The 21,777-nt window shown below is 47.2% G+C and overlaps 2 protein-coding genes across 2 annotated transcripts; both read left to right on the forward strand.

Annotated features, from left to right (window-relative positions):
- Nucleotides 1-1,272: 1,272 nt before the first annotated feature.
- LOC119364256 (serine decarboxylase 1-like) lies at nt 1,273-3,495 on the forward strand. The gene is made up of 5 exons (XM_037629700.1): nt 1,273-1,579; nt 1,844-2,075; nt 2,158-2,351; nt 2,433-2,566; nt 2,664-3,495. Exons 1-5 carry the CDS (start codon nt 1,309-1,311, stop codon nt 3,231-3,233), a joined length of 1,401 nt encoding a protein of 466 aa, XP_037485597.1. The 5' UTR covers nt 1,273-1,308; the 3' UTR covers nt 3,234-3,495.
- Nucleotides 3,496-6,697: 3,202 nt separating this feature from the next.
- On the forward strand, nt 6,698-7,635 carry LOC119367843 (RING-H2 finger protein ATL72-like). Its single transcript, XM_037633236.1, has one exon. The coding sequence runs from the start codon at nt 6,771-6,773 to the stop codon at nt 7,398-7,400; it is 630 nt and encodes a 209-aa protein (XP_037489133.1). The 5' UTR covers nt 6,698-6,770; the 3' UTR covers nt 7,401-7,635.
- Nucleotides 7,636-21,777: the final 14,142 nt, after the last annotated feature.

The raw sequence follows: 21,777 nt of genomic DNA on the forward strand, positions 1-21,777 counted from the left end.
GGTTAGGCAAGGGGGATCCATGTGAGCAGAGATGGAAGCTTAAAGCGGAGAACCAATGCATATGTTACTCGGTGGAGAAGATGAATAGAAAGTTATGGAAAGAAGGAAATCAATGGACCATGGAATTAATTGAGGAACTGAGTGGGAGAGTTAATTGGGGCCGATGCGTTAGAAGATGTGCATTCTGTACGCACCAGCATGTTGTGGTGATGGTGGGTGACCTGGTAACCGAAGGCTATGTGTGGGCGTGGGGCCTGGGAAATGATTGGGAGTGATTTTTTTCTTTTAGGGAAAATTACCTCAAGAGGTGGGCTGTATGAAATGTGACGTGGCTTCGTGTGATTGGATGCTGAGGTGTCTATGCTGCATGTTGAGATAAATCAAGTAGTGGGGGTGAACTTCTTAAGTATATAGGATATATGAGGCAAATATTTTGCCTCGGTTTCGGGGAAAAAAAAACAAGCACTCACTACAAAATTCTGAAACTTTGCCGGTGAAAGCAGCAAGCTGGAAAACACAACGCATAAACTGAATCTGCGGCCCAAGCAACTCTGCATGCAACAAGAGATCAATTTGATAACACCCCCACCCCACAGGAAGCGCTAGAGCGCGCCGATGTATCTTTCTGAATTTGGGCATTCTGTCAGCTTATTGTGTGCCAACTGGGCATGAATCGCCAAGCAAAAGCATAAGACAGAAGACAGCGTGATTCGGCGCCGAACTGCGACCAGAAACCCTAAAAATATCCCCCGATCCCTCCAAACAAGTCCCTAATGCCCAGAGATAATCACAGGCACAGGGAGTCGAGGATCAAACCATGAGAAAACCCCTAATTTACCTCACCCGTCACAAGAATTAGTGGCCAGTCGGCAGTCTGCCACCCCGCCCGTAGCGCGCGGCTTCGACTAAAATGGAATGCGATGGGAGCCGGCATGGGCCCTTGTTTGTTGTCTCGGGTGCAGAGAATCGGGTGTTTTTTTTGTTGTTGTTGTTTTTGAGCGAAAGAGAATCCGGGTGGTGGGGTAGAGTATCGTCGGTTGGCCCTTCCGAGGCCCGAATGGGGATGAAGGGAGGAGATTGGGCCGTAGAGGTGCGGGCCCACACGACCACGACAGGCCAATCAACCAAAGCCTTTTCTTTTCTCCGATGCGAGGCACGCGGCAGCCTACTCAATCAACCCAACCATTTCCATCCAGATCCCAGATCAAAACCGAAGAAGCATTTCCGCAGGATCTCGGCCCCTCCTCCGCCTTCTCCAATCCACACTCCCACTCCCCTCCCCCGTTCCAATCACCCCCAACGCCGGCCATGACGGGCACCATCGCGAATGGCGTGGCGGCGCCAACTGGCCCGGGGCTCCGCGAGAAGGCCGCCGCGGCGCCGCTGCCCGAGGAGCTGACCCCGGAGGTGGTGGAGGGAGAGAGGGAGATCGTGCTGGGGAGGAACATGCACGCCTCCTGCTTCGCGGTGAAGGAGCCCGACGCCGACGACGAGTTCACCGGCGAGCGCGAGGCCACCATGGCCGGCGTCCTCGCGCGCTACCGCCGCTCCCTCGTCGAGCGCACCAAGCACCACCTCGGTAAAGACCCCCTTCCTCCTCTGCTCGTTCCTTTGATGCAGTGCAGAATGATCCGCTCCGGTTAGCGTAGAGACACAGTGATCCTAGCTCCTAGCCCCGATATTTTATTACTACTAATAGTATTTGCCTGTTAACCTTTTTGGGTGAGGAGGTGAAACGTGTATTGAGTTCCTTTAGGTGCAAATTCATCCATGAATCTGGTTGAGTGCCAAGACAACTGATCTGCTTCCACTCTCACGACACTCTCATCTGTTTTGCTTGTAGGCTATCCATACAATCTGGACTTTGAGTACGGTGCTCTTTCCCAGCTGCAGCACTTCTCCATTAACAACCTAGGTGACCCATTCATCGAGAGCAACTATGGCGTGCACTCTAGGCAGTTTGAAGTGGGAGTGTTGGATTGGTTTGCTCGCCTTTGGGATCTCGAAAAGGATGAATATTGGGGATACATTACAAACTGTGGCACTGAAGGAAATCTTCATGGCATCCTTGTCGGGTCAGTACTCACGATATTATATATAGAGACATCGCTCTTCTTTCTGAAATCTTATTTACATCATCTACAAACTGTTTAACAGAAGAGAAGTTTTCCCTGATGGGATCTTGTATGCCTCTCGTGACTCCCACTACTCAGTATTCAAAGCAGCGAGAATGTACAGGATGGATTGCGTTAAAGTGGACACCCTTGTCTCTGGAGAAATAGATTGTGCAGATTTTGGAAGAAAGCTACTTGAAAACAAAGATAAACCTGCTATTATTAATGTCAACATTGGTGAGCTACATACACTCTTTATTCACTTGCAAATCTGCACCTTCATGATCGGGCTATAAACCTAACTGTTCCTTCATGTAGGGACAACTGTCAAGGGAGCAGTTGATGATCTTGACTTGGTTATCGAAACACTTGAAAAAAGTGGCTTCAAGGATCGGTTTTATATACACTGTGACGGTGCTCTGTTTGGTCTGATGATGCCATTTGTTAAGCAGGTACCTCTATTTTGCACCCTAACGCCATATTAGTTGCTTCTTTTGACACATTGTTTTATTATCCTTGATTTATTTTCTTTATATTGCTGATCATCAGGCACCTAGGGTATCCTTTAAGAAGCCCATTGGGAGTGTGAGCGTGTCTGGTCACAAGTTTGTTGGATGTCCCATGCCCTGTGGTGTCCAGATAACAAGGTTGAATCACATAAATGCCCTTTCTAGCAATGTTGAGTATCTAGCTTCACGAGATGCTACAATCATGGGAAGCAGGAATGGTCATGCTCCCATCTTCCTATGGTACACCCTGAACAGGAAAGGCTATAGAGGTTTTCAGAAGGAAGTTCAGAAGTGCTTGAGAAATGCACATTACCTGAAAGATCGGCTCAAGGATGCTGGAATTAGCGCGATGCTTAACGAGCTCAGTAGTACAGTAGTTTTTGAGAGGCCAAAGGACGAGGAGTTTGTGCGACGGTGGCAGCTTGCTTGTGAGGGAAGTATATCACATGTTGTGGTAATGCCCAGCGTCAATGTCGATAAGCTGGATACTTTCTTAAATGAGTTGGTGGAGAAGCGGGTAACCTGGTACCAGGAAGGAAAATGCCAATCTCCTTGCATTGCAGCTGATGTAGGCCAGGAGAACTGTCTTTGTACTCTGCACAAGACATAAGTTTGTCAGGAGACACTCTCTGTGAGTGGTACTTGAGTATTTACATTGGTTGGTGCCGTATTTACCACCTTCCAATCGTGCATCCTTTATTGTTCCTTGTTGTCATGGACTCATTTAAATTTAGTCCTCGCTCTATGTCTTTATGAGAAAGATCTTAGCACGGTAGCATGCTGAACTTCATGTGTTGTATTCATCGTCTGTCTTCATCTATTCTTCTAATAAAGCTCTGTGCAAATGATGTATCCAAATGAAGTTACTGGTATCTTGTCCTGTATCGGCATGCCATATACGTAACATATCTTGTGTTGTTCTACAAAGTATTGCAACTCATTAGCTAGCCATAATTTTGACTTCTGACATGGAAACTGACTCCTAACCCTATGCTTTCCTGATATTACTACCGACCGCCTGGACGGCTGGACCATATAACTGAAACACCTGCTTCTGATTTCCCCGACAGGGAGTCGACAAAATATCATTAAATGGACTACTTTCATGGGTGTTTTCCAGTTTACAGCTGATATGGGCCTTAGATTTATGAAAATATAAGCTAACTAGTACTCCCTCCGTTCGGAATTACTTGTCGCAGAAATGGGTGTATCTAGATGTATTTTAGTTCTAGATACATCCATTTTCGAGACAAGTAATTCCGAACGGAGGGAGTAAAAGATTGGAGGCGGCATGAAAATAGTTGAATTTTCACGGTAACTAAGCTCTTTCACCATGCAAGTGATAAGATGCTGCCTCATAAAGTTATTAATATGTCAGTGCCTCTTCAGTTCAGGTGATCCATATCCCATTTGCTGATAAGAGTCTATTGCTTGTTTTTTGCTATTTGTATCGGTTCATGCTCATCTTAGCCCAGGTGATATTTAAATAACCTGTGGATCAGCTTTCACCACAGAGTGCTCTGAGCCTATTGTGCTTTGTTCTCCTTTTGACTGTTAGTCACACCTGATTATTTAAATGACGCGCTTTTGATGTTCTATGGCTATTTAAGCTTTTATTGTTATGATAGTTGGTGTCGATTAGATAACAATGGTCTTAATTCTTCTGTTCCTTTATCTTTTTTTATTTCCAGTTTCAAGTCTCGCTTTTGGAATTCAAAGTCTTCTCCAGTCTCGATAGACTTGTAACAAATGTATCCTTTTCCTAAGAACAATACAACATGCCCTTTTGTCTCATGCCCTTCCGGATCCGGTCACCCCACTCTCGTTTTGCTAATCGCTGCCACTGAATGATGTGTATACCCTCCACCATTTGGGTATATCCTCTCTCATCACTGTCTAGTGTGGCTGCCTCTCCCTGTTGCTGCAGCAGCAAAAGATGCTGAGTTATATATTTTCATAAACCTTTGTTACATGCTAATACGCATTTAAAGCAAACTGCGGAATAGTGATTCAAACTTTGTGGCTTTATACATGCTGTGCCCAATATAACACGGTTGGCTTAACCCTGTTCCTTATATCCAATAGATATCTGCTAAACTGATGTGATGCAAGAGCGTCTTGGCAAGGGCTAACTGCATTCAGGAAGTTGCGATATGGGCTTTCTTTCCGTTTTCTGTAGCAAGTTATCTGGAGCTTTTTACATTGATTTCCCTTTCTTGTCATGGGTTGCCTTTTGTTCTTTTTGCCATACCTGGACGGAGGCCATTTCTCCTTATGGGTAACCTATAGGTTTGAGGCATTGTGCTCTTCTTGTAACTTGAATGGTTAAATATACCAAGTCTAAAAAGCACAAAGTGACTTCAGATAAGGTTAAATTAGGGGCACCTTGGAAGGATCGCATGATTTACACGTAGATGTCTACAAGTTCATCACTGAAGAAGGTCTGGTAGAATGGTCAGAGCTTGTGGCAAACAATTTATGTGTATATTAGAAGCGAGAAGTCGGAGTCATTGGTGCGTACTTTCTTGACATCATAAGAGGAGCTCATAGGATAGCTTTGGTCTTTGCAGATAAGCACGAGTAGAAATTAAAAACACCGCCCATGGGCACTAACAGGCCGTTGATTATCCTACTGAGCTGACCCTGCTGATCCGCATGATCTTTCTCAATGCTGTTGCCTGAATTTTATCTCCAAAATCTTGTCACTGTTTTATGATCTTGGGCATTGCCTCATCTACATTCCCTAGTCCAGCTGCCGCAATCGAAACATTGGATCCTTCGTCATCCTACGTCCGGGCTCATCTGAAGCAACTGAAGTTATTATGTATTTGACACGGATATTTGCTAACAGATCCAATACTCATGAAACACCCCTCCTCGTGCTTCATTGTTAGGGTACTCTGAATTATGCCTAGTAGCTTTACTAAAGTAGTAGCTATTATCACAATACAGATACACAAGATCTCAGATGTAACTGGCTTTGATACAACAGAAAACAGTAAGCCATTATGCTTGTTACTGTCAGCAACGTGCGAAAGAAACACACATTTTCATGGAGGAAGCAGCACTCATCGTGGTTTATATGAATGATGATGCTTCGTTGCACACCATATAGCATAATTTTTGTGCGAGGATTGCTTTGCTGTCGACTAATCAGTCATCTAACAGGTGCTTTACCCACTAGGACTGCCGCTGATGACCCAAGTAGCCCTTATTTGACAAATCACCCTCCGGTTTGCTGTGCTGTATGGCTGATTCTGATGCACTCAAAGTGGAAAAATGGAGAATAATGATCCAACTTTTCCCTTCCTCTCTTAGTATTCGCCGCAGTCCTTATCGCTTCTGTAGTTGTATAGTTAATTTCAAGTTGCAACAGCTATATAAATAATTCTATACCAAGTTGCAGCTGATTCTCCTCGGATCTGTCCATGCCAAAATATTTGCGGGGCAGTTTCACGATCCGTAACATATCCAGAGTGCACTTTCCTGCAGTTATGAGTGGTGTTTCCGTAAACTTGCAGGAATGGCATGTCAGTAAAAACTTGTTGTTCTCTCTCAGTGGCTTCGCAAGTCACTGAGTGAGTAGCCCCTGATCAATGTTTGACTCAATCAGGCCTCATGAACCCACTCGTAAAGGTGAAATAAATATATAGAACTTCATTACAATCAGGCTGAGAATGTTCAAAACCACCCAGGATGACCTTAAGAGCAAATGCCACGGTACTGTATTTTCAAGTCGAACCAGACAAGGTCTCATTCCATTTTATACTGTTCCGATCTCCTTGCCTGCATATGTACTTTTATTATCAGGCAGACAAGACATGGTGCTCCGTATGGCCCTCTGATTCCCAGAAAACGCACCGAGATCAGATGCAGCCCACTTGCCACAACCAAATGAATTTCCAACTCTGCACCTTGTGCCATTCGCCAGGAAGCATTTGTCTCGATTGGCCTGTAAGGACAAAAAGGTCAGCCTGCCCTACCAAATAAAATAATTCAGGCCATTTTGTTGCAGCCTTAAACCTTAATGAGCCTATAAATACCTGAGCATAACCGCGGCTTATGATTCTACCCGGGGCAAATCACACAGCAGCAATACAGAAAGACCAACTACGAAGCTAGATCGATTCACGTTCTTTGCGGTTACATGCAGGATTCTGAAGAAAGATTACCAAGAGTGAACATGTACTCAAGAAGGACACTGCTTCACACTCCTTCATTCTCCGGTCCAAGCCAGCCGGTGCCCGGAGCCACGGTGACCGATGGCGGCGCTCCGGGGAGCAACTTCGACGCGAACGTGGTCATGATCCTCGCCGTTCTCCTCTGCGCGCTCATCTGCGCGCTGGGGCTCAACTCGGTCGTCCGGTGCGCGCTGCGGTGCTCGAGCCGGGCGGCGGCGGACGCGGAGCCCAGCCGGGTCGCGCGGCTGGCCAAGGGCGGGCTGAGGAGGAAGGCCGTGCGAGCCATGCCGATCATGGTCTACTCCGCGGGGCTCAAGCTCAACACCGCCTGCCCGATGTGCACCATCTGCCTCTCGGATTTCGAGGCCGGGGAGCACGTGAAGGTCCTCCCCAAGTGCAACCATGGCTTCCACGTCAGATGCATTGACCGGTGGCTCCTGGCGCGCTCCACCTGCCCGACGTGCCGCCAGTCCTTGTTCGCGGAGCCGCACAAGGCGTGTGGGTGCTCCGAGGCCAGCCAGCCCGACCCGGCGCGTGTCCACTCTGTGCTCGTGCCGCTCAGGCCTGAAGGTTTGATCACCACGTATGATTTTTAGTTGCTTCCACTTGTTGCATGAAAGATGACGGAGCGGGGTGTAAAACAACAGAAGGTTGTGTTCACTCGTTGTTACTGCCAAAAACTGGCTTGAAGTAATTTCTTGTAGTCGTGTTGCTCCCGTGCATTGTGTAGTCCCTAGCTAGTAGTATACTGGAAGAAATTGTACATTTCCTCCGTGTTTCAGCAGCTCATGTGTTGATGTCAATTATTGCGACGAGTTTCTGCGAATCACATTTGAATGCCACTTTGTTGAAAAGAAAAAAAAGAAGGACAAGATCGCAGGTCTAATCATGTGGCAGTGCCGCACCAGCAGTCCAGCATTATGACTGTGATTGGATTTGGAGGTCAACCTTTCGAGCGGTTGCTAAGGTTCAAGCTTCAGTGGAGGCAGCATATTCTCGAGCCATTACCAAGAAGAGATCAGGGCCTTGTAGTCTGCTACTACTTCGTAGCTAAGCCTTAGTGATCAGTGCTATGGCCCCATGATTGACGTCTGGGTCCACACCCGGCTATAGGCATGGCCACTTCGGCTATATGTGTTCATCTGCTGCTCGTCTACATGGGATCACGAGGTGATTGGCCAATGTCATGTGTCGCGTTGCTACTGCTTAACTAATCTTTCTTCTACTCTAACTTACTAGCTGTGGTTTAGAGGAACATTGGGTTGTGCTCACTGAAAACGAAAACCGCCTGGATGCCCACTCAATGGAAAGCTGAGATCTTTCTACAGCTTATGCGGTTCCGTTGGACCAGACACTTCAATGTCACAATGATTATGAGAATGTTGTAACAGTGTTGGGAAGAATGCAGTCATTGTTTCCTGTACAATTCTCTTTTCTGAGGAAAGTTGTACTATTCTTCTAAAGGCCCCATTCACAGGATTTGTACTACCAAGTGGACTTCATGTTATTGATTACAATATAAAGGGTAATTGTTTCAAAAAAAATTTACAATGTAATGGGTAAAGGGTCTCGTTGAATTATTGGTGTGCAATAATGGGTAAATAGTTCCTGCTAGTAGTTCTCCGCATTTTTTTTTCCGAAACGGAGGCAAAAGAATTGCCTCGTCGATTAATTAAGAAGAAGAGAATTGCCCGGTTAATGTACGGAAAACTAGGCTAAAACCGATACAATCAGACCATAATTGGGTTACTCACCAATCATGACCCCACAAGCACTCGTGCAACCCGTCAAACCCTCCTAACACGCAATAACTCCTCACGCTTGTACCACCACAATTTTAAACCCGACAAGAACATCCTAACAAAAGATAATGGACCACGCCGAAACCACATATGACGACCCAAACCATGGGGATGAGCCGAGGGACCGGGAATCATCCATTAAGCAGCTGCGGGCGCGGCGCCACTCTTTTTGCCTTTGCACCTTGGTGGCTTCTCCTTCACTATACCAAACCGAGGGCAATCACTCGCCTTCTTGTATTTGCCCTTGAATGTCGTTCCCGTCAGGAGGCAAGCAATCGCCCTTCCAGTTCCAGGGCTAACAGTCTCCACGCTAGCGAGCAAGTCACAAAGCTCTTTTGCAAAGAGAGCATTGGAATTATCCGTCGGCGGGGGTGGAATGGGTGCAGAAGCCACATGTGAGTGCGCAGCCGAGTTCACCTCACTCGACTCACATGTCAAGGTTGAATCATGTCCCTCACACGTGGTTGCTTGCGTGTCCACCATCATATGCTCCACTGATAGAGGCGAATCAAAGCTCGCACATAACACTTGAAGCTCGGGCATCATCTGCAGCACCGGAGGCACAACCACGGGAATGGTCCCGCCCTCAACGGTAGACATCACAGTGGGCAAGGCAGACGGCGATGATGAGTTGTCCATAGCTCTAGGGGAGAAACAACCATAGAGCTCCCCAACTTGGTTCTCCACTGAGCCACCAACATCAACCTCACTAGGAGGATGTGGCGCAGGAGCGGATTGCAACACAGCCGACACAAGAGAGAGCTTTCCCAAAGCAGCCTCCGCTCGCTCCAGAAAGCTCCCAACGCGCATCAGGAGTTCAGCTTGGGCAGCTAGAGTGGACTGGAGCAGCACATCAGATGGGGTTGCCGACTCAGCGTGAGCGGAAATGACCGATGCCCAGGACCTGCGGTGAAGCACCTTGAAGGGGAGTTGGGATACCATCGAACCATCACAAGGAGTTGGAGCTCGGTAATGCTCGGTATCGAGGCGAGACCGTGGCGGCATGGGAAGGCATGCAAGTGAGCTGAATGGACGCCAAGCATTGCGACACCCACGCGCCCAGTGGCCGTTCTCCAAACAGCGGCAACACCTCAAGGGATCTGTGCAATCAGCGGCTCGATGACCAGGAACAAGACATTGAAGGAAATATGCCCTAGAGGCAATAATAAAGTTATTATTTATTTCCTTATATCATGATAAATGTTTATTATTCATGCTAGAATTGTATTAACCGGAAACATAATACATGTGTGAATACATAGACAAACAGAGTGTCACTAGTATGCCTCTACTTGACTAGCTCGTTAATCAAAGATGGTTATGTTTCCTGACCATGAACAATGAGTTGTTATTTGATTAACGAGGTCACATCATTAGTTGAATGATCTGATTGACATGACCCATTCCATTAGCTTAGCACCTGATCGTTTAGTATGTTGCTATTGCTTTCTTCATGACTTATACATGTTCCTATGACTATGAGATTATGCAACTCTCGTTTGCCGGAGGAACACTTTGGGTGCTACCAAACGTCACAACGTAACTGGGTGATTATAAAGGAGCATTACAGGTGTCTCCAAAGGTAGATGTTGGGTTGGCGTATTTCGAGATTAGGATTTGTCACTCCGATTGTCGGAGAGGTATCTCTGGGCCCTCTCGGTAATGCACATCACATAAGCCTTGCAAGCACTGCAACTAATATGTTAGTTGTGAGATGATGTATTACGGAACGAGTAAAGAGACTTGCCGGTAACGAGATTGAACTAGGTATTGGATACCGACGATCAAATCTCGGGCAAGTAACATACCAATGACAAAGGGAACAACGTATGTCGTTATGCGGTCTGACCGATAAAGATCTTCGTAGAATATGTAGGAGCCAATATGGGCATCCAGGTCCCGCTATTGGTTATTGACCGGAAATGTGTCTTGGTCATGTCTACATTGTTCTCGAACCCGTAGGGTCCGCACGCTTAAGGTTTTGATGACAGTTATATTATGAGTTTATGAGTTTTGATGTACCGAAGGAGTTCGGAGTCCCGGATGAGATCGGGGACATGACGAGGAGTCTCGAAATGGTCGAGACGTAAAGATCGATATATTGGACGACTATATTCGGAGTTCGGAAAGGTTCCGAGTGATTCGGGTATTTTCCGGAGTACCGGGGGGTTACGGGAATACGGGGAAGAGTATTGGGCCTTGATGGGCTTTAGTGGGAAGAGGAGAAAAAGGCTGCGCCCCCCCTCCCCTCTAGTCCGATTTGGACTAGGGAAAAGGGGGCCGGCCACCTCTCCTTCTCCTCCTATTCCTTCTCCCTTCCTCCCCTCTTGGTGGACTCCTACTAGGACTTGGAGTCCTAGTAGGACTCCCTATCCTGGCCGCACCTTTGCCTTGGCCGGCCTCCTCCTCCTCCATCCTTTATATACAGGGGCAGGGGGCACCCCATAGACACAAGTTGATCCACGTGATCTATTCCTTAGCCGTGTGCGGTGCCCCCTGCCACCATATACCTCGATAATACTGTAGCGGAGTTTAGGCGAAGCCCTGCTGCTGTAGTTCATCAAGATCGTCACCACGCCGTCGTGCTGACGAAACTCTTCCCCGACACTTTGCTGGATCGGAGTCCGGGGATCGTCATCGGGCTGAACGTGTGCTCGAACTCGGAGGTGCCGTAGTTTCGGTGCTTGATCGGTTGGATCGTGAAGACGTACGACTACTTCCTCTACGTCGTGTCATCGCTTCCGCAGTCGGTCTGTGTTGGGTACGTAGACAACACTCTCCCCTCGTTGCTATGCATCACATGATCCTGTGTGCGCGTAGGAAATTTTTTGAAATTACTACGAAACCCAACAGTGGTATCAGAGCCTAGGTTATTTATGTTGATGTTATATGCACGAGTAGAATACAAGTGAGTTGTGGACGATACAAGTCATACTGCCTACCAGCATGTCATACTTTGGTTCGGCGGTATTGTTGGACGAGACGACCCGGACCAACCTTACGCGTACGCTTACGCGAGACCGGTTCCCTCGACGTGCTTTGCACAGAGATGGCTTGCGGGCGACTGCCTCTCCAACTTTAGTTGAACCAAGTATGGCTACGCCCGGTCCTTGCGAAGGTTAAAACGGAGTCTATTTGACAAACTATCGTTGTGGTTTTGATGCGTAGGTGAGATTGGTTCTTACTTAAGCCCGTAGCAGCCACGTAAAACATGCAACAACAAAGTAGAGGACGTCTAACTTGTTTTTGCAGGGCATGTTGTGATGTGATATGGTCAAGGCATGATGCTGAATTTTATTGTATGAGATGATCATGTTTTGTAACCAAGTTATCGGCAACTGGCAGGAGCCATATGGTTGTCGCTTTATTGTATGCAATGCAATTGCGATGTAATGCTTTACTTTATTACTAAACGGTAGTGATAGTCGTGAAAGCATAAGATTGGCGAGACGACAACGATGCTACGATGGAGATCAAGGTGTCGCGCCGGTGACGATGGTGATCATGACGGTGCTTCGGAGATGGAGATCACAAGCACAAGATGATGATGACCATATCATATCACTTATATTGATTTCATGTGATGTTTATCTTTTTATGCATCTTATCTTGCTTTGATTGACGGTAGCATTATAAGATGATCTCTCACTAAATTATCAAGAAGTGTTCTCCCTGAGTATGCACCGTTGCGAAAGTTCTTCGTGCTGAGACACCACGTGATGATCGGGTGTGATAGGCTCTACGTTCAAATACAACGGGTGCAAAACAGTTGCGCACGCAGAATACTCAGGTTAAACTTGACGAGCCTAGCATATGCAGATATGGCCTCGGAACACGGAGACCGAAAGGTCGAGCGTGAATCATATAGTAGATATGATCAACATAATGATGTTCACCGATGAAACTACTCCATCTCACGTGATGATCGGACATGGTTTAGTTGATTTGGATCACGTGATCACTTAGAGGATTAGAGGGATGTCTATCTAAGTGGGAGTTCTTAAGTAATATGATTAAATTGAACTTAAATTTATCATGAACTTAGTCCTGGTAGTATTTTGCAAATCATGTTGTAGATCAATAGCTCGCGTTGTTGCTTCCCTGTGTTTATTTTGATATGTTCCTAGAGAAAATTATGTTGAAAAATGTTAGTAGCAATGTTGAGGATTTGATCCATGATCTGAGGTTAAATCCTCATTGCTGCACAGAAGAATTATGTCCTTAATGCACCGCTAGGTGACAGACCTATTGCAGGAGCAGATGCAGAAGTTATGAACGTCTGGCTAGCTCAATATGATGACTACTTGATAGTTTAGTGCACCATGCTTAACGGCTTAGAATCGGGACTTCAAAGACGTTTTGAACGTCATGGACCATATGAGATGTTCCAGGAATTGAAGTTAATATTTCAAGCAAATACCCGAGTTGAGAGATATGAAGTCTCCAACAAGTTCTATAGCTAAAAGATGGAGGAGAATCGCTCAACTAGTGAGCATGTGCTCAGATTGTCTGGGTACTTCAATCGCTTGAATCAAGTGGGAGTTAAACTTCCAGATAAGATAGTGATTGACAGAATTCTCTAGTCACCATCACCAAGTTAGTAGAACTTCGTGATGAACTATAGTATGCAAGGGATGATGAAAATGATTCCGAGCTCTTCGTGATGTTGAAATCAACGAAGGTAGAAATCAAGAAAGAGCATCAAGTGTTGATGGTTGACAAGATCACTAGTTTCAAGAAAAAGGGCAAAGGGAAAGAAAGGGGAACTTCAAGTAGATTGACAAGCAAGTTGTCACTCCCACGAAGAAGCCCAAAGCTGAACCAAAGCCTGAAACTGAGTGCTTACACTGCAAAGGAAATGGTCACTGGAAGCGGAACTACCCTAAATATTTGGTGGATAAGAAGGATGGCAAAGTGAAAAAGGGTATATTTGATATACAGGTGTTTGATGTGTGCTTTACTAGTGTTTATAGCAACCCCTCGGTATTTGGTACTGGTTCAGTTGCTAAGAGTAGTAACTCGAAACGGGAGTTGCAGAATAAACAGAAACTAGTTAAGGGTGAAGTGATGATGTGTGTTGAAAGTAGTTTCAAGATTGATATGATCATCATCGCACACTCCCTATTCTTTCGGGATTAGTGTTGAACCTAAATAAATGTTATTTGGTGTTTGCGTTGAGCATGAATATGATTTGATCATGTTTATTGCAATACGGTTATTCATTTAAGTAAGAGAATAAACTGTTGTTCTATTTACATGAATAAAACCTTATATGGTTACACACCCAAAAAAATGGTTCATTGGATCTCGATCGTAGTGATACACATATTCATAATATTGATGCCAAAAGATGCAAAGTTAATAATGATAGTGCAACTTATTTGTGGCACTGCCGTTTGGGTCATATCGGTGTAAAGCGCATGAAGAAACTCCATAAAGATGGATTTTCGGAATCACTTGGTTATGAATCATTTGATGCTTGCGAACCGTGCCTTTTGGGCAAGATGACTAAAACTCCGTTCTTCGGAACAATGGAACGAGTTACTGACTTGTTGGAAATAATACATACCGATGTATGCGATCCAATGAGTGCTGTTGCTCGTGGCAAGCATCGTTGTTTTCTGACCTTCACAAGATGATTTGAGCAGATATGGGTATATCTACTTGATGAAACATAAGTCTGAAATAGTTGAAAGGTTCAAAGAATTTCAGAGTGAAGTGGAAAAATCATCGTAACAAGAAAATAAAGTTTCTGCGATCTGATCGCGGAGACAAATATTTGAGCTACGAGTTTGGTCTTCAATTAAAACAATGTGGAATAGTTTCACAGCTCACGCCACCTGGAACACCACATCGTTATAGTGTGTCCGAACGTCGTAACCGCACTTTATTTGATATGGTGCGATCTATGATATCTCTTTACCACTATCGTTTTGGGGTTATGCATTAGAGACAGCTGCATTCACGTTTTAAAATAGGGCACCATCTAAATCCGTTGAGACGACACTGTATGAACTATGGTTTAGCAGTAAACCTAACCTGTTGTTTCTTAAAGTTTGGGGCTGCGATGCTTATGTGAAAAAGGTTTCATCCTGATAAGCTCGAACCCAAATCGGAGAAGTGCGTCTTCATACCCAAAGGAAATTGTTGGGTACACCTTCTATCACAGATCCGAAGGCAAGACATTCGTTGCTAAAATGGATCCTTTCCAGAGAAGGAGTTTCTCTCGAAAGAAGTGAGTGGGAGGAGAGTAGAACTTGATGAGGTAATTATACCTTCTCCCTTATTGGAAAGTAGTTCATCATAGAAATCAGTTCCAGTGATTCCTACACCAATAAGTGAGGAAGTTAATGATGATGATCATCAAACTTCAGATCAAGTTACTACCAAACCTCGTAGGTCTTCCAGAGTAAGATCCGCACCAGAGTGGTACGGTAATCATGTTCTGGAAGTCATGTTACTAGACCATGATGAACCTACGAACTATGAGGAAGCAATGATGAGCCCAGATTCCACGAAATGGCTTGAGGCCATGAAATCTGAGATATGATCCATGTATGAGAACAAAGTGTAGACTTTGATTGACTTGCCCGATGATCGGTGAGTCATTAAGAATAAATGGATCTTCAAGAGGAAGACGGACGTTGATAGTAGTGTTACTATCTACAAAGCTAGACTTGTCGAAAAAGGTTTTTGACAAAGTTCAAGGTGTTGAATACGATAAGATTTTCTTACTCGTATCGATGCTTAAAAGTCTGTCCGAATCATGTTAGCAATTGCCGCATTTTATGATTATGAAATTTGGCAGATGGATGTCAAAACTGCATTCCTGAATGGATTTCTGGAAGAAGAGTTGTATATGATGCAACCGGAAGGTTTTGTCGATCCAAAGGGAGCTAACAAAGTGTGCAAGCTCCAGCGATCCATTTATGGACTGGTGCAAGAATCTCGGAGTTGGAATATACGCTTTGATAAGTTGATCAAAGCATATAGTTATTGTACAGACTTACAGTGAAGCCTGTATTTACAAGAAAGTGAGTGAGAGAACTACAACATTTCTGATAAGTATATGTGAATGACATATTGTTGATCGGAAATAATGTAGAATTATTCTGCAAAGCATGAAAGGATACTTGAATAAAAGTTTTTCAAAGAAAGACCTTGGTGAAGCTGCTTACACATTGAGCATCAAGATCTATATAGATAGATGAAGACGCTTGATAAGATTTTTTCAATGAATACATACCTTGATAAATTTTTGAAATAGTTCAAAATGGAACAGTCAAAGAAGGAGTTCTTGCCTGTGTTGCAAGGTGTTAAGTTGAGTAAGACTCAAAGCCCGACCACGGCAGAAAATAGAAAGAGAATGAAAGTCATTCCCTATGCCTCAGTCATAGGTTCTATAAAATATGCCATGCTGTATACCAGATCTATTGTATGCCATACCACTGAGTTTGGCAAGGGAGTACAATAGTGATCTAGGAGTAGATCACTGGAGAGCGGTCAAAATTGTCCTTAGTGGAATAAGGATATGTTTCTCGATTATGGAAAAAGGTTCGTCGTAAAAGGTTACGCCGATGCAAGTTTGACACTAATCTAGATAACTCTAAGTCTTGATCTAGATACATATTGAAAGTGGGAGCAATTAGCTAGAGTAGCTCCGTGCAGAGCATTGTAGACATAGAATTCGCAAAATACTTACGGATCTGTATATGACATACCCGTTGACTAAGATTCTCTCACAAGCAAAACATGATCACACCTTAGTACTCCTTGGGTGTTAATCACATAGCGATGTGAACTAGATTACTGAATCTAGTAAACCCTTTGGGTGTTGGTCACATAGCGATGTGAACTATGGGTGTTAATCACATGGTGATGTGAACTATTGCTGTTAAATCACATGGCGATGTGAACTAGATTATTAACTCTAGTGCAAGTGGGAGACTGAAGGAAATATGCCCTAGAGGCAATAATAAAGTTATTATTTATTTCCTTATATCATGATAAATGTTTATTATTCATGCTAGAATTGTATTAACCGGAAACATAATACATGTGTGAATACATAGACAAACAGAGTGTCACTAGTATGCCTCTACTTGACTAGCTCGTTAATCAAAGATGGTTATGTTTCCTGACCATGAACAATGAGTTGTTATTTGATTAACGAGGTCACATCATTAGTTGAATGATCTGATTGACATGACCCATTCCATTAGCTTAGCACCTGATCGTTTAGTATGTTGCTATTGCTTTCTTCATGACTTATACATGTTCCTATGACTATGAGATTATGCAACTCTCGTTTGCCGGAGGAACACTTTGGGTGCTACCAAACGTCACAACGTAACTGGGTGATTATAAAGGAGCATTACAGGTGTCTCCAAAGGTAGATGTTGGGTTGGCGTATTTCGAGATTAGGATTTGTCACTCCGATTGTCGGAGAGGTATCTCTGGGCCCTCTCGGTAATGCACATCACATAAGCCTTGCAAGCACTGCAACTAATATGTTAGTTGTGAGATGATGTATTACGGAACGAGTAAAGAGACTTGCCGGTAACGAGATTGAACTAGGTATTGGATACCGACGATCAAATCTCGGGCAAGTAACATACCAATGACAAAGGGAACAACGTATGTCGTTATGCGGTCTGACCGATAAAGATCTTCGTAGAATATGTAGGAGCCAATATGGGCATCCAGGTCCCGCTATTGGTTATTGACCGGAAATGTGTCTTGGTCATGTCTACATTGTTCTCGAACCCGTAGGGTCCGCACGCTTAAGGTTTTGATGACAGTTATATTATGAGTTTATGAGTTTTGATGTACCGAAGGAGTTCGGAGTCCCGGATGAGATCGGGGACATGACGAGGAGTCTCGAAATGGTCGAGACGTAAAGATCGATATATTGGACGACTATATTCGGAGTTCGGAAAGGTTCCGAGTGATTCGGGTATTTTCCGGAGTACCGGGGGGTTACGGGAATACGGGGAAGAGTATTGGGCCTTGATGGGCTTTAGTGGGAAGAGGAGAAAAAGGCTGCGCCCCCCCTCCCCTCTAGTCCGATTTGGACTAGGGAAAAGGGGGCCGGCCACCTCTCCTTCTCCTCCTATTCCTTCTCCCTTCCTCCCCTCTTGGTGGACTCCTACTAGGACTTGGAGTCCTAGTAGGACTCCCTATCCTGGCCGCACCTTTGCCTTGGCCGGCCTCCTCCTCCTCCATCCTTTATATACAGGGGCAGGGGGCACCCCATAGACACAAGTTGATCCACGTGATCTATTCCTTAGCCGTGTGCGGTGCCCCCTGCCACCATATACCTCGATAATACTATAGCGGAGTTTAGGCGAAGCCCTGCTGCTGTAGTTCATCAAGATCGTCACCACGCCGTTGTGCTGACGAAACTCTTCCCCGACACTTTGCTGGATCGGAGTCCGGGGATCGTCATCGGGCTGAACGTGTGCTCGAACTCGGAGGTGCCGTAGTTTCGGTGCTTGATCGGTTGGATCGTGAAGACGTACGACTACTTCCTCTACGTCGTGTCATCGCTTCCGCAGTCGGTCTGCGTTGGGTACGTAGACAACACTCTCCCCTCGTTGCTATGCATCACATGATCCTGTGTGCGCGTAGGAAATTTTTTGAAATTACTACGAAACCCAACAGACATCTGCAACACCTACCAAAGAGCCAAGCCGGAATGGGACGTGGGGGTAATGCCGGAGTTGGCGACTCCAGACGACGCCGGCCACGCCGAGGCAGCACATCTTGCCATCCTCCAGTCGCCTCCCTCTCGGGCATCACACACTGATCAGCATGCTGAGCTGCCGGGGCAGAGCTTTTGGCAGCCGATGGTGTCAATGGGGTCAACTCCTCTTCCTCATCGTCAACATCCTCGTCACCAAGGGAAGCCCAGGACACATGCCGCCCCATGTCTAAGTCGGCCGGGGACGCGTCGGCGGGCGCTGTCGGGGACGAGTCGAATATGAGCGCTGCTGGAGACGAAGCGGGAGCGGAGGGCTCTGTCGAAGCCCAAGATGCCGTCGCCTCCTCCCCGAGGAGCGTACGGGACACCCTTCGCCCTTGGACGGTTGGGTCGGCGCGGCGAGAGCTGATGCGGGAGCTGGAGCAGGAGGCGGCGGGCAGCCGGCGCTCAGCACGGCAGGAGCGGCCGCTGTCGTGGTTCTAAGCCTGACAGTAGAGTGGGGGGTAGGTATGGAGAGGCAAGGTCCTAGCTATGGAGAGGTTGTAAACACAAAGGATGTACGAGTTCAGACCCTTCTCGGAAGAAGTAATAGCCCTACGTCTCGGAGCCCGGAGGCGGCCGAGTGGATTACGAGTATATGAGTTACAAGATGCCGAACCCTTCTGCCTGTGGAGGGGGGTGGCTTATATAGAGTGCGCCAGGACCCCAGCCAGCCCACGTAGGAGAGGGTTTAAGGTGAGTTAAGTCTGGGGCGTTACTGGTAACGCCCCACATAAAGTGCCTTTACTATCATAAAGCCTACTTAATTACAGGCCGTTGCAGTGCAGAGTGCCTCTTGACCTTCTGGTGGTCGAGTGAGTCTTCGTGGTCGAGTCCTTCAGGTCAGTCGAGTGAGTCCCTCGTTGGTCGACTGGAAGGTGACCTCTTCTAAGGATGTCTTTGGGTAAGGTACTTAGATCAGGTTCATGACCCTACCCTAGGTACATGACCCCATCATTAGCCCCCGAATGGATTGAGGCTTCGAGTGAGGAAGGAGTTGATGTCGTTTCCGATTAACCTTTGCGCTCTGGTCGTGCGTTGTTCTGGACCAAAGAATCTCTTCGTCGACAGTGAGCAACTTGTCTTCAGTCGACTCGATCCATTCTCTTCTTGCGTCGAGTGATCTTTCGGGCTTCGGCGATCCCCGAGCGATGGATCGCGGGAAACTCTGCGTCTGACAGACTGATCTGCCGTTCGTGGATTCCGCGGGATGCGAAATTTGGGGACGCGCGCGAAGTGGAGCGGGCCGCGGCGTTCGGATGGGACGGGACATAGACGCCTCGATCTCCGCGCCGCTTTCTTCGCCACGTATCCCGTCTGCATAACTGCTCTCGGATATGATTAGATCGACCGGGCCCACCTGTCATCCACTCGGAAGGGACCTTATAAATGCGCCCGGCGAGGATTTCTGTGTTGCGCCTCAGCATTCTTTCTCTCTCTCTGCTCCCTTCGTCCCCGCCCAGCGCGCTCGCTCTCGCCCCCGCACAACTTCCCTTCGCGCATCTCGCCGGCAACCATGGCCAAGGAGAAGACGGCGGCGCTGGAACGTGCGAAGAAGGCGTCGGCGCCGGAGAAGGCAAAGGGGAGATCCACCAGCCGCGGCGGGTCCTCGTCCAGATCTCGCCTGTCGAAGGGCTGGGTCCAAGGAGACTGGATCCAGTCGACCATCACAGAGAATGACCTCCTCGACATGGCCAACGAGGGCTTGATCCCTCATGGAGCTGCGAGGCTTCCGGGGAAGGAGTGGCAGCCCCAGCCAGAAGAGGGTGAGTGTGTGCTCTTGGCCACCCATGTTGATCGTGGATTTTCCTTGCCGCCGAGTGTTTTCTTCCGTGGCTTCTTGAATTTCTTTGGAGCGCAGCTCCACCACTTTACCCCGAACTCTATTGCCTATCTTGCCGCGTTCGTGTCCATGTGTGAGGGTTTCCTGGGCTGTCGACCGCACTGGGGTTTGTTCAAGCATATATTCACGTGTCGCTCTCAGACCGTGAAGAAGGCGAGCCTAGGTGATGAGAAAACCCGAGTTGTCCAAATGTGTGGGGGTCTGGGGATCCAGGTGAGGAATAAGAGCACCTTCCCGCCCATGACCTTTCCCGAGTCCGTCAGAGGCTGGCAGTCGACTTGGTTCTACTGCCAGGTCCAGTCGACGCCAGGGCAGTCGAGTGGACTCCCTCCGTTTACCATGGACCGAGTGAACAAGCCCTCCCCTCTGAAGTTGATTCCGAAGGAGAAAGCTGACGTGAAGATGTTGATGGAGCGCGTGGTGCAGTTGGTTCGGGAGGGAGTGACGGGCATGGATCTCCTGGAGGTCTTCCTTAGGCGTCGCATCCAGCCCCTTCAGTTCCGGAGCCACTGCATGTGGTTGTACTGTGGGACTGAAGACGAGACTCGAGTCCATCCAGAAGCAGTCGACGATGTCACTCTGGAAAGGTGGATGGTAGCCGTTACCGGAAACAAGGACAACCCACGCGGAGCCAGAAGGATTCCTCCACTCGACCACAACAGCGATCCAAACAAGGTACACTTGCTCTGCTCTCCACTGCGTTCTCGTCGCATTCATTTCTGTTTACCCTGCCGACTGGTCGACTGATCCTTGTCTTGATATCTGCTAGGCCCTCACCGAGCTGTACTCGATGCCCAATGGGGCACAAGCTCTGACTGAGGAGGGTGAGGCGAGTGGGGGCGAGAGCCAGGACGAGGAGGAATGGGACTCGGACGTTGCAGAGGATGACGATGACGATGATGATGATGACGGTGATGAAGATGACGTTGAAGACGAGGAGGAAGAGGAGGAGGAGGTCGTACCACCGCGCTCGGAAAGGCGGTCGAAGCTTGTCCACGACCCCTCAACCGAACGTGGTAAGGGGGTTGCGACCGCCGCTCAGTCGACCAAGCGCCCTCGGACCACCTCTCCGGTGCCGACTGAAAAGGCGCCGAAGCAGCCCAGGGCGGCCTCGTCGAAGCCGATCAAGCTCCTGCCGAAGATGAAGGTGTCCATCCCCACCATATCAGGGTAATCGTGCTGCTTAAGTCTTCTTATTTTGTGTGAACTTTGTCTCTGGTCGACGCTAAAGTTAGTCGACTGATCCTTTGGAGTTGCAGTGCTGCTACTTCTGAAACCTCGGCCCGAGCTGATGACCATGAGATGGAGGACGCAGCAACTTCGAACCCAGGTACTGTATTCTTAACGCCGTTCTTAGTCGACTGACTCGTGATCTCTGATCCTGATTCTTCTCCGTAGCTCCACCCAATACTGTTATCAATCTCCCTGATGATGATGAGGATGAAGAACCACTGAAGCGCAGGAGGAGTAGGAAAGCGTCCGCCAGTAAGGTGCCCCAGGATGTGACGGCGCCTGAGATTCTGATTGCGGAGGAAGAGAACACCACTCGACACACAGTGTCCTTCGCAGATCCATTGACGAGTGCT

Source organism: Triticum dicoccoides, chromosome 2B (assembly GCF_002162155.2).
Source record: "Triticum dicoccoides isolate Atlit2015 ecotype Zavitan chromosome 2B, WEW_v2.0, whole genome shotgun sequence".
NCBI classification, from domain to species: domain Eukaryota; kingdom Viridiplantae; phylum Streptophyta; class Magnoliopsida; order Poales; family Poaceae; genus Triticum; species Triticum dicoccoides.